General features: G+C 41.4%; 2 protein-coding genes across 8 annotated transcripts in view; both read right to left on the bottom strand.

Annotated features, from left to right (window-relative positions):
• The window catches only part of LOC129458442 (E3 ubiquitin-protein ligase TRIM58), a 130,582-nt gene that overhangs the window by 69,748 nt on the left and 47,849 nt on the right, over positions 1-12,985 (bottom strand). The window lies entirely within an intron of this gene.
• On the bottom strand, positions 10,784-11,728 carry LOC129458304 (olfactory receptor 14A16-like). Its single transcript, XM_055234001.1, has one exon. It carries the CDS (start codon positions 11,726-11,728, stop codon positions 10,784-10,786), a length of 945 nt encoding a protein of 314 aa, XP_055089976.1.

Genomic DNA, 12,985 nt, shown 5'->3' with positions numbered 1-12,985 from the left:
GGTATTGCCTAGGTTTTCTTGTAGGATTTTAATGGTTTTAGGTCTAACATTTAAGTCTTTAATCCATCTTGAATTAATTTTTGTATAAGGTGTAAGGAAGGGATCCAGTTTCAGCTTTCTACATATGGCTAGCCAGTTTTCCCAGCACCGTTTATTAAATAGGGAATCCTTTCCCCATTGCTTGTTTTTGTCAGGTTTGTCAAAGATCAGATAGTTGTAGATATGCGGCATCATTTCTGAGGACTCTGTTCTGTTCCATTGATCTATGTCTCTGTTGTGGTACCAGTACCATGCTGTTTTGGTTACTGTAGCCTTGTAGTATAGTTTGAAGTCAGGTAGCGTGATGCCTCCAGGTTTGTTCTTTTGGCTTAGGATTGACTTGGCGATGTGGGCTCTTTTTTGGTTCCATATGAACTTTAAAGTAGTTTTTTCCAATTCTGTGAAGAAGGTCATTGGTAGCTTGATGGGGATGGCATTGAATCTATAAATTACCTTGGGCAGTATGGCCATTTTCACGATATTGATTCTTCCTACCCATGAGCATGGAATGTTCTTCCATTTGTTTGTATCCTTTTTTATTTCATTGAGCAGTGGTTTGTAGTTCTCCTTGAAGAGGTCCTTCACATCCCTTGTAAGTTGGATTCCTAGGTATTTTATTCTCTTTGAAGCAATTGTGAATGGGAGTTCACTCATGATTTGGCTCTCTGTTTGTCTGTGATTGGTGTACAAGAATGCTTGTGATTTTTGTACATTGATTTTGTATCCTGAGACTTTGCTGAAGTTGCTAATCAGCTTAAGGAGATTTTGGGCTGAGACAATGGGGTTTTCTAGATATACAATCCTGTCATCTGCAAACAGGGACAATTTGACTTCCTCTTTTCCTAATTGAATACCCTTTATTTCCTTCTCCTGCCCGATTCCTCTGGCCAGAACTTCCAGCACTATGTTGAGTAGGAGCAGTGAGAGAGGGCATCCCTGTCTTGTGCCAGTTTTCAAAGGGAATGCTTCCAATTTTTGCCCATTCAGTATGATATTGGCTGTGGGTTTGTCGTAGATAGCTCTTATTATTTTGAGATACGTCCCATCAATACCTAATTTATTAAGAGTTTTTAGCATGAAGGGTTGTTGAATTTTGTCAAAGGCCTTTTCTGCATCTATTGAGATAATCATGTGGTTTTTGTCTTTGGTTCTGTTTATATGCTGGATTACATTTATCGATTTGCATATGTTGAACCAGCCTTGCATCCCAGGGATGAAGCCCACTTGATTATGGTGGATAAGCTTTTTGATGTGCTGCTGGATTCGGTTTGCCAGTATTTTATTGAGGATTTTTGCGTCAATGTTCATCAAGGATATGGGTCTGAAATTCTCTTTTTTGGTTATGTCTCTGCCAGGCTTTGGTATCAGGACGATGCTGGCTTCATAAAATGTGTTAGGGAGGATTCCCTCTTTTTCTATCAATGGTTCCATACAATTTCTTGGATTTTTTCCTATTTCTATGAAAAGCAGCATTGGAATTATGGTAAGAAATGCACTGAATACATAAACGTTTTGGTCGCTATGCACATTTTAACAGTATTAATTTTTAAAACCCATGAACATGAGATATCTTTCCATTTATTTGTTTCTTCTCAATTTCCTTCAGTGTTTTATGGTTCAGTGTACAGATGATTTTTTATTCATCTATTAGGGGTTCTTTACACTTCATGGATCTATATGTTCATTGTCTTCTCTAGATCTCATAAGTTTTCTGTCATTATTTCTTCAAATATTATTTTCTGTCATTATTTCTTTAAACATTATTTCTGTTTTTCTAACTCTTCTGCAGTTTCCATAATGTGTACATTAGTTTTCTTGATAGTGTCCCAGAATTTCCATAGGTTTCTTTATTCATTTTCATTCTTTTTGCTTTTCATTCCAATGATTGGGTAATCTCAAGTAAACTGTCTTTGATCTCATTGATTCTTTCTTCTGCTTGATTGAGTTTGATGCTGAAGTTCTTGATGGAATTTTTCAGTTCAGACATTATGTTCTTTATCTCCACAATTTTTTATGATTTCCATCTCATTGTCAAATTTCTCATCTTTTATTGTTTTCCTGATATTGTTTAGTTGTTTGTTTGTATTTTTCTGTCACTCACCGAGCTTCTTTAAAAAGATTATTTTTAATTACTAGTTAGAAAGTTTGTATATCCTATTTCTTTAGGGTTGGTTACTGGTCCTTTTTTTCCTTTGGTGCTCTCATGTTTCCCTGATTCTTTACGACTTTTGTGGTCATGTTTTTATGCCTGCATATTTGAGTAGTTTTTCACCTGTTCTATCTTTACAGACCAGCATATGTAGGAAAAGCCCTTCACAAATCAGCTTGCCCAGAGATTCTGGGAGAACTATATGACTGGATCCATAGGCAGACTTGAGCAGAGTGGCTTGGTACTTTGGTCAGCAGGTGAGTGGGCCTGGCTATTGGTTCTACAGGAGCTGGCCTGGACCTAGATCCAATGGGGAAAACCTCAGGCTAATGTCCACTTGGGCATCTGGTTTCTGGGTCCACGGGAGCTGACCTGGCACAGAGGTCCACTTGGGTGAACTTTTTGACTACGTACATTGGGGCAGACCTAGTGCTTGGGTCCTCGGCAGTGGTCCTGGTACCTGTGTCCATAAGAACCAACCTGAATCCTGGGTCCACATGAACTTACCTTGTGCTGGGATGGGCTTTGAGACTGAGTCTATGAGGGCTAGCCTGGTGCTAGGATGGGCCTGGTGCCTGGGTTCATATAGGCCTACAGCCTGAGTACACAGGAGTCATCCTGGTACTGGGACAGGCCTGGAGGCTGAGTCTACAGGGATAGGCTCATAGGCTCATAGCCTAGGTCTGCAGGGGTGGGCCTGGTCTTGAGTCCTCTGAACCTAGGGCCACGGGGACCACCCTAGGGCCTGGGTTAAGCATGGCACTGGGGCAAGCCTGAGGCCTTAGTCCACAGAGGTCTAAGATCTGGGTCCATGTGTGCTGGCCTGCTGCTTGTGGCCATGAGGGGCTAGCCTAGACCATAGTCCATAAGGGTCAGCCTGGAAACTAGGTCCCAGATGCTGGCCTAGTGGCTTTGTCTGTGTGGTTGGCCTAGAGCCTATGGCCACAGAGGCCAGCCTGGTACCTGGGGCTACAATGGTTGTCCTGGCACTACGTAGGTCTGGAGACTATATCCACAGAGCCTAGCCTGGAGCTGGGATCTGCAGATGCTAGCCCAGTGCTAAAGACGGCCTGAAGCCTAGTCTGTGGAGTTGGCCTGTAGTTTAGCGCCATGGAAGCTGGTCTGGTGGTAGGGCAGGTCTGGAGGCTGAGTCTACAGGGGCTGGTCTGAGCTGTGGGAGTTGGCATACCAGTTGGACGGGCTTCAAGGCTTAGTCCACAGATATAGTCTGAAGCATGAAGCCAAGGGGGCTGACCTGGCACTGGAGTTTATTCAAGGGCCTGGTGCTGGTACTGATTGCAAAGTTGGATGGTCACTTCACTTTCCTTCCTTCACATAGAGGGTATCTCCCTCCACGCTGTGCTGCCTGGGCTTGATGTAGGGGTGATGTAAGGAATGTCAAGCTGTCCTTCCTATCCTCTTCGGTAAGTCTTTTCTTATTTCTGTGCTAAACCCATATGACATAATTTTTACTTGTTGTGAAGGTAATTTTATGTGTAGCTAGTTGTTCAAATTGATGCCTATGTGAGGAGATGAGGGCCACCTTGCTAACATCACTCCACTCCATATTCACTTTTGAAATATTTTATCGTCACTTTGGCTAAATGGATAACTAAGTATTGTTTCATATTGATCTGTGATTCTATTTAATTAAGTGTTCAAATTTTTTGATATTTTGCCTTCCAAAAATTAAATCATAAATGTAACGAACTTGAACCGACTTTGAAATTTCCCATAGGGCTCTGGAAAATTCTCAAAGGATTTCTTCTTCGACTTCATAAAAATAGAGATTAAAAAAAATTAGGTCTGTTTGATATGCTCAAGTGCATAAAAAGTATTGTCACATAAGAAAAAAATGTGACCTTCCCTAGACTGTACTTGTATAGGTAAATAGGAAAATATTGTTAATATAAATTTTTCATAAATTTTATGAAGTATATAGAATTGTGTCATTTTTGGCTGCCCCATAATATGTCCTGGTATAATGTGATCAGTCATAATTCCAGTTACTATTTAAAATGTTTTATGCCACAGAATAACCAAATTTTCTCATTAAATGACCTCTCACTAGCTCTTAAATCACAATCATTTTAAGTCTTTTGTCATCCACAGATAGTCTGTTTTACTCTGATGCTTTTCTGAAAGCTCTTGCAGTCAGCTACAAGCCAGAGTGCTTCATCTTTAACAAAATGTGACGATCTCAGTGACCCATGGAAATAACAAAACAGGTAATCCGGGGTACAAGCATCTGATGCCATTGCTTAAATAACTTTGAGACTGTACACCTGGTCTAAGTCTACAGCTACAGAAATTTAATGGAGAAGCTGATGGGTTCTTGAAACGGGTAGCTGAAGTTAAAGCAGAACAAGGATCAATTACATAGGGCAGAAGGAACTAATGAAGTGTGGTCGTTTTTTATAGTGTTATTTTGGAACATCACTGGCTCTTTAATGTTTTATATTATGGATATAAGAAACCTCTTTTAAAGCCATTATAGTATAAATAATTTTGTAGATGATACTTTTGTAAACAGAAATAAAACATTTACATATTTATCCCTGCTTATCCCTCCAGAATTTAGAAATGTTTATTGACTATTCTAATTCCCATTGTGACATAACTACTTACATATGTTCAATAAGAATCTTTCCTCCTAACATGATGTAATTAGAAATATCAGTTATATTACTCAGGTTTTGACTGGAATGTCATATTTGAAAATGACATTCATAGAATCAGATATGATCAGACAGTTTTAAGGAACTATGCTGACTTTATGAGGTCAAGGCTTACAAAATCCTCTCGAAAAAATTAGCCTGGTACCTAGCTTATACCATACTTAGCCTTACAGTGAGTATAGAAGGTCATTTTTTGGTAATTTCAGGAACCACAGGATATTTTGGAGACCTCAAGAAGAGAGGCTGTCATTCAATTCTATAAGTACTACAGGTGAAATCTTGTGGTGAGCCATGGTTTGGCTTTCTAGTCTCAAGAGACTTAAAAGTCTAACATGAGATTCCTTACAAAAAATTCCAGCAAATAAAATTCAAAAAGTCCTATGTGGCGAATCATTATTCTTGATGCACTTATGTAAATACTCAAACCAAATCTAATGGACCAAACTCATTTTCAAAATAGGAAAACAGAGTGGCTGTTGAGAGAAATTTTGTTTTGGCTGGGTGTGGTGGCTCGTGCCTGGGAGGCTGAGGGAAATGGGAGGATCTCATGAAACCAGGAGTTTGAGTCCAGCATGGGCTACATAGAGAGACTGCTGACTCTTAAAAAGAGAGAATATATATTTCCTTTATATATATATAAAGGAAATTGTATGTTTCAATGGAAAAGTACAGCATACCCTCCAGGATTGTTAGATTATAATTCTGTTTATTGTCTGTGAGCTATTTTTCACCTCTGGTAAACCAAGGGGTGGAATGTTACTTATGCTTTCTACTTTGTCATCTACTTGTAAATTGAAAGGAATCCTGATGTCTTGCACATTTTGTCACTCCTTACAAAATTCTCAATTCTTCTGGTTTCCCCCAATATCTGGCTATGACTCTCCCAACTGGTGTTCCTAATTTTCCTCCCATTCTTCTGACTTGGTGGCTTTCTCCTTAACAGTGTTCCAACCTTTCTAACAGCAATTCAAGACAGTCTTAAGAGTCTTGTACACAATATAGGATATTAAGTTATGCCCAGTACTACATTAGTGGTCAGTCAAATCTGGTATGTAAAAGTAATGACATTAGGGATGTTATGCTCAGACACAGTACAACAAATATTCATATAAAAAATGTAAACTCCACATAGTGAACTGTGGTTTTTTTTCCCTTAGTTTTATGCATTAAATTCATGATAATGTTTGTATTTAAATGCCCTGTATCATGTTTAAAATTAAAAGTGCCATTTCAAATTCACAGAAGCCATTTCCAGAATAGTGGTATGACATGACAATGTTCCTGAATTTTTCCTAAGTGAGGAGATACCTGAAACTTTTATTCCCATCAGAAAAAAAATACCACCTGTTATGAAAACCCATAGGAAGATAAATGTATAATTTCCAGTTTCAATATAAAACATTCACACTTATTTGTCAATCTGATAGCAATGATGAGACCAGAGAACTAGGGCAAGACCCTTCTGCATCAGTGGAACTCTGTGAAGGTTTCCATGGACTGTAAGGCATGGATCTGTGGAAATCAATTAACCAGAGTGCAATTACATTAAAAGCCTCCCAAAAACATTCTGTGACACATTGCATTATGGTAAAATGAGAGGTCTATCACCCATTTTCTAATAGTAGGCCAGCCTGTGGTTGTAAAAATAATAATAAAGAACAAAGCAGGAGCTATTTAGAAAACACAATTCAAAATAAACTAATTCTGTGATTGCTGACTTTGAGAATGCCCTACAGTGACGCCCACAACACAAGTGTGGAGCCCAGCACCTCCCAGAAGGACACAGCCTGCACTAAGCACGTGGGTCCTGGGCACACTGCCATTGTTCCCACCCCCGGCCCCACCTGAGTCAGGCACCCCCACAATTAATACATATTTTGTTAAAGATGCATTCAGATTAAGCCTAATTCCCATTTTGCTTCTAATTTTAAACAATGATACTTTGACTTTTGCTGAATACACAGTATTTGCTAACACTGCTCATCCACTAAATCCTCCACCTCCTTCAAAGTTCACCATCCCCACCATCACTTCTCTCATTCCTCCTATTAGTCTTTCACTTTCCTGTACTTTCTGCTACTGAATCTGCTTCCCAAGAATAAGTGAATTTGCTGAAGCAAAATCTGTCAGGCTAACCAACATCTATCAATGCTTTCCTGGCCTCATTTGCTCCACCCTGATAGAAAGTGGGTCCCCTTTCTTTTGCTTTACCTCCCCCTCCACAAAGAGTCAGCAGTACTTGCTTCCCACAAGACAGCCACATGCTCGAGAGTCCAAAGGTTATCCTTAACAAAGGGGCCTGTCATGTAACCTTCCTAAATGTTCATTTCACTTTGGACAAGCCAATAAAGTTTTTTTTTCTTTTAAAGTTCATCTCTGCCCCCAAAAGACTGATAGCGTGTGACATATCAGAAAAATCCTGGTCTTAATATAATAGACTAATTATACATAGTTATTTGGTCGTTCGACAGATGCACTTTTTAAAGAGGACAAGGTTTCATTTTCTGTTGAAGAGTTTGTTACCACTGAGTTTGGTTTTTGAGTCATTCTACCCAGTTCTTCCTGAACATGTGACAATTATCTTTTGTCCTGACTTCTTGGTTGTGCTCTACTCTATATCCTACCAGCACCAGCACTTCTAGGAGAGCCTGTTTTTTCCCTCAACAGACTTTTTGCCGAAGCTGTCCGACATCCCCTCACTTACTGCACTATTTTGGATGTCTCAGTCTGGCTTCATTACTGACGGCCTGGGAAGGCACTGGCCACAGTGGTTACCTCCCTGGCCGGCTCTGGGTCCTTGGCGAGCCTGAGGGTCTATCGCATGGGCTTCGGAGGTTCTCGTGGCGAGGCTGGCTGCTCGTCAAGAAGAGGCTGTTCCTTCATTAGAAGCACTTACTCTCTGCTGCCAGCTGCTCGTCATGGACCAGCGTTCTCACGGGAGGCTTCACAATAAAGTCTCCATATGCATCTTCTGGCTTCCCGGTTGTGAAATTTTCATGTAAAATAGCTGTTTTCTTCTCAGTCTACAGATATAAAAACAGCATCCCTCTCTACAACCAAGGCAGGTGTGGTAAGGTGGAAACTTACCACAAACTTACGTTTGATTTTTGGACAGTGTACCAGTCGAGGCTTTTCTCTTCTTTTCACTGATGTGAAAATCGGGGCAGCTGCACCCTGGAGTCAGAGCTCCGCAGGTGTGACTGGAGACGGTCCAAGTGCCCATCCGGCCCTGTGCTCCCTCCCCAGGACGCCCACTGGCCACCGCGCGCAGGCTCCCTCACCGGCTCCGGGTCCCCAGGGGCGGCAGCTGGCTTCCTCTCAGCAGGGGTCAGAGGGCCTCTTCTGGGCGGGGAATCCTGGCCACCTTCTTCGGGCTCCCTAAAGTTCTGAAAACCTCTCATGAACGTCTCTTCTGGCTCCCTCATGTCTTGTGGTGGAAATTCCACGTTATCAGTGTGCTCACGTAAGACACCAGCCCATTTCTGAAGCGATTCCATGGCAGCCCTAGGCAAGCCTGCGACACAAGCGGCCAGGGGCCCCGGCAACGCTTCAGCAGGGCTTTGCGGCAGGCTCCGTCCAGAAGCCACCGCTGGCCGCTTGTGCTAGCCTAGATCCTCGTCACGGATGCGGAGGGAGAGACTCGGGCCTTTTCGTTGTTGCCACGCTCAGCTCCTTGTAGTCTGGGCACGAGGGCTGCTTCCCCAGGACAGACCTCCAGCACAGACCCGGGTGTTCCGGCCGCACGGCCTGGACCCATGGGTGGGCGCTCGTTCGGGACCCGCCACACGGGGACTGGTGGCCCCTCCCTTTCCCCCTTCCCTTTCCCCTGACCGTGCCGCTTCCCCTCCCACATCCCCTCCGCCTCCCGCTCCCCCTCCTCCGTAGCCACGGCCGCCATCTAGACACACCTACAGCCACAAAGAGCGCCCTCCCTGGCCCACGGCCTCCCAGGCACCACCTGGCAACCAGGCAGAGGCTGTGCGGCCCCACGCGTCCCGCTACGTCGGGATGGCCGCAGGCTCCCAGGGGTCATGGGACCGCCAATGTCTGGCAGGCACAGGGGCCTAAAAGTTTTTAAAGATAGGGAGAATAACAAAATTTTGTGGCAACAGAGAAAGAAATGATAGACTGGATAAAGAAAATGTGGCACATATACACCATGGAATACTATGCAGCCATAAAAAACTATGAGTTGAAGCTGGAAACCATCATCCTCAGCAAACTGACACAGGAGCAGAAAACCAAACACCGCATGTTCTCACTCATAAGTGGGAGCTGAACAATGAGAACGCATGGACACTGGGAGGGGAACATCACACACTGGGGCCTGTGGCGGGTGGGGACAAAGGAAGGGAGAGCATTGGGACAAAATTCTTGATGCATGCAGGGCTTAAAATCTAGAGGACGGGTAGAAAGGTGCAGGAAACCACCATGGCACATGTATACCTATGTAACAAATCTGCACGTTCAGCACATGTATCCCAGAACTTAAAGAAAGATTATATATATATATATATTTTATCCCAGAACTTAAAGTTATATATATATGAAAGAAATCTACCTTCATGATGCACAGCTTAGTGAGGGAAGATGGCAGATATCAAAGACTTAGAGAGATAATATCAAATCATAACCAAAATAAGCACCATCATAGAGAGGCCAGTGGGGCTGCAGCATTCTTAGGCCTAGGTGATCTGGACTACGTTGCACCACAACAGGAAAATAATTATTACAGTAGAAAGGCAAAGCAGACTTAAAATCCCAAGGAGTTGCATATCCAGGCGTTATAAGATCTGAAATTGTTATTGGGAGTAACCTTGATTTTCTTGGCTGTTGTTTTTGCCTCTCTAAATATATCTAATAGCTTAGGCACGTGATAGAAAGGCCCCTGTAGCTACTTTCTCTTCATACCAACAGTCGAGCAAAGCTTCATCTCCCTGTGTGTTTTCAGCCTCTCAAAATTTTGCCCAGCCTTTACCCCTCTGCCCAAGCTTTTCCCTTATGTCTTTCAGGACACATTTCACTGTAGTTCCCCTCCTAGACCAGGTTCTCATCTTCTCCCAGTCTTCGTGGGTTTTGTTTAGTTTTGCTTTCCTCTCAGCCTTCATTTTGGTCTTTCTCTTTTTCAGTTTTATTCCTCTTCATCCTCTCAAATACAGCTTAGATATTTCTGTTTCCAAAAAATATTATATTGCCTCCCTATACCCACATTTATTCTAAGTTCTTTAGTGTGAGCACTTTTACTCAGTGCACCCAGGAACTTGTTTTAATATTTAAAAATATATGTACTGATATATAGTAAAGTTGAGTTTTAATATATCTGTCACTTTCCAAATGACAAGGACACATGCTATGCCAGGAAATGTTAGTAGATTTGGGAAAGAAAAGAGGAAAAGAGACTTGTTTGGTTTTAGTTTTTTCTTATTGGTGTTGTGAAATTCACATAACATAAAATCAACCATTATAGCTTGTACAATTCAGTGGCATTTAGTACATTCACAAGGTTGTGCAACTATCACCTCTACCTAGTCCCTTTGAGAATTGATTCTACATGTCATCTCACATAGCATTTCAGATATCACCTTTGTTAAGAATGACCATACATTTGGTTTTCCTGGGAGTGTCCAAGTTTATCTCCAATGTCCCAGCATCCTGTCCAGTTGACAGAAACAAAGGAGCTCCCACTAGGGTGACACATCCAAGGCATACATCTTCCCAGTGTCTACAAGTGGAACACTACTGGCCTTACCACACACTCGATCTGGGCATAAGGGCGCTTCTCAGTAGCACTCCAATGAGTGTCACCAGATTTTTCATGGGAACTCTTACTCCAGATGTCCAATATTATTGCCAGACTATGTAACCATATGGTTTAAATGATTGTGAAAAGCTAATGCTGTATGTGAGAATAACTCTTCTAATTTGAAAGATGCTGTCTACTAATTTGTAGTTCCCGGAGTGCCATCTTCAAATCCTTATTTCTTAGGCTATAGATGAAGGGATTCATGATTGGTGGCATCACAGTGTAGAATACTGAAACCAGCAAATCCAAGGGTGATGGAGATTTAGGCGGAGGGCGTAAATAGGCAAAAAACCCAGAAGAGAAAAATAAAGTCACAACAATGAGATGAGGCAGGCATGTGGAGAAAGCTTTGGACCTGCCTTCTTTGGAGGGCATCCTCAGCACAGTGGAGAATATGTGAATGTAAGAAATGTCAATAAACACAAAGCAGCCAAAGTCCAACATGAGGCTGAGTCCAATGATTACTAATTCACCAATGTTATAAGAACAGGCAAGGGAGAGCAGTTGTGGGACATCACAAAAGAACTGGTGAACTTCAGGAGACCCACACATGGGTTCAGAGAAGGTACAAGCTGTGTGTAGGATTGCATTGAGACCTCCACTGACCCATGAAGAGACAGCCATCTGCACACAGGCTTCATGACTCATTATGACCTCATATCTGAGTGGGTGGCAGATGGCAATATAGCGGTCATAGGACATGACTGTGAGAAGAGCTACTTCTGTAGTGGCTAAGAGAAAGAAGAAAAAAACCTGACACACACATCCAAGGAATGAAATGGTGTTGTGATTCATCAGGGAGTTTGTGATGGACTTAGGAACAGTGATGGAAATAAGACACAGATCCAGGAAAGATAAGTTCTTTAGGAAAAAGTACATAGGAGTATGGAGCCGATGATCCTTGATGATGAGAGTGATGATGAGAAGATTCCCCAGCAGTGCTGCCAGGTAAATTAGCAAAAAGAGCACAGAATATAGGATCTGGGTCTCCCGAATGTCAGAGAACCCCATGAGGAAGAATGTTCTCCCAAAGGTGAAGTTGTTCATTTCTTTGGACATTTTACCAGTTGCTGTAAAAAATAAAGTAAGCAGTTTTAGACTTGGACAAAAGGGTTTACTGTTTTATTTTCTTCATTTCTCTTTCTCCCACTCACATGTGCATCTGCCAAAAAAATTCAAGATCATATCAGACAACACCAAGGAACAAAAAGGACTTCAACAAATAGCATTTCCTCTGCTCATCCAATCTTCATTCTTATGCCAGAGTCAGGAAAAATTGTGAAAAACTTTGAAATAAGAAAATAACAACAGTGAAAAATACTAAGTGTCCTGTCTAGTTGTATTTTATTATCTTTGAGCTACTTTACAGTTCTGGACGTTGTAGGAAGCAGTTAATATGCAAATTATTCTTGCTCATAAAAATACAAACTAGTTATATTCTGATGTAATGTAATTATTGTTCTGTAGATAGACCTATTTTACATCTATTTATAAATTTATTTCAGCTTTCTTTATCTGCCCTTATATGTGTGGTACTTTGATTTCTCTTCTGAACCAGTTGGAATATCTTGCAAATTCCCCCATTAATTGTTGAGTTAAATAAAATCTTTGACCTGTGTTTGTTTTATATTCATATGAGACTCATGATTTTATCCTCTTTTAAAAAAATACCCTTTAGCATCTGACATGGATAGTGATTGCTAACACAGTCAAATTTTATGAAAAAATTTGTGAAATCTTAGAAACATCATTCTAATTTATTAGGGACACAGAGAAAAAATATCAGACATTTTTCATGCCTTTTGTTGTATTACATTTTCTTCAAAGAAAATTTGTCCCTCAGTAGAACTGAAATATCTAAATTGTGCAACATAACATTCACATTCATTTCTTATATGTTAGTCTTTACCTTCCAGCAAATTTCTCACCATTAATGCTGTCACCTTTCAGCAATTGCTCTGTGTGTTTTTAGTCAAGGCTCCTATTTAGCTAGCTGGGACAATAAGCTCTCCTTTTGGTTCATAGCTGTTTGGCCGGCTCTCCCTTTTCTTTTGTTGCTCTTCCTGCCCTGAGCTTTCACCACTGTCCATATTCCTTCCATCCTCCATGGGTTACCTCATCGTCTGCATGGCTGAGAATAGCAAATTAATCCTGTATTTCTCCACCAAGCTGCTTTCTGCTCATATTTCCATTCCTTCTTCCTTGTCTCAGAGAAAAAATTATTTCCTCCTTTATAAGTTTGCAGTGCAATATCTAACATTGGAAACACTCAGTGTCATTTAATAAGCCATGTTTAATGTACCTATTCATAAGCGT

This window comes from Symphalangus syndactylus, chromosome 19 (genome assembly GCF_028878055.3).
Source record: "Symphalangus syndactylus isolate Jambi chromosome 19, NHGRI_mSymSyn1-v2.1_pri, whole genome shotgun sequence".
Lineage (NCBI taxonomy): Eukaryota > Metazoa > Chordata > Mammalia > Primates > Hylobatidae > Symphalangus > Symphalangus syndactylus.
The sequence above is the reverse complement of the archived record's forward strand: the minus strand, read 5'-3'. Positions and strand labels throughout refer to the sequence as shown.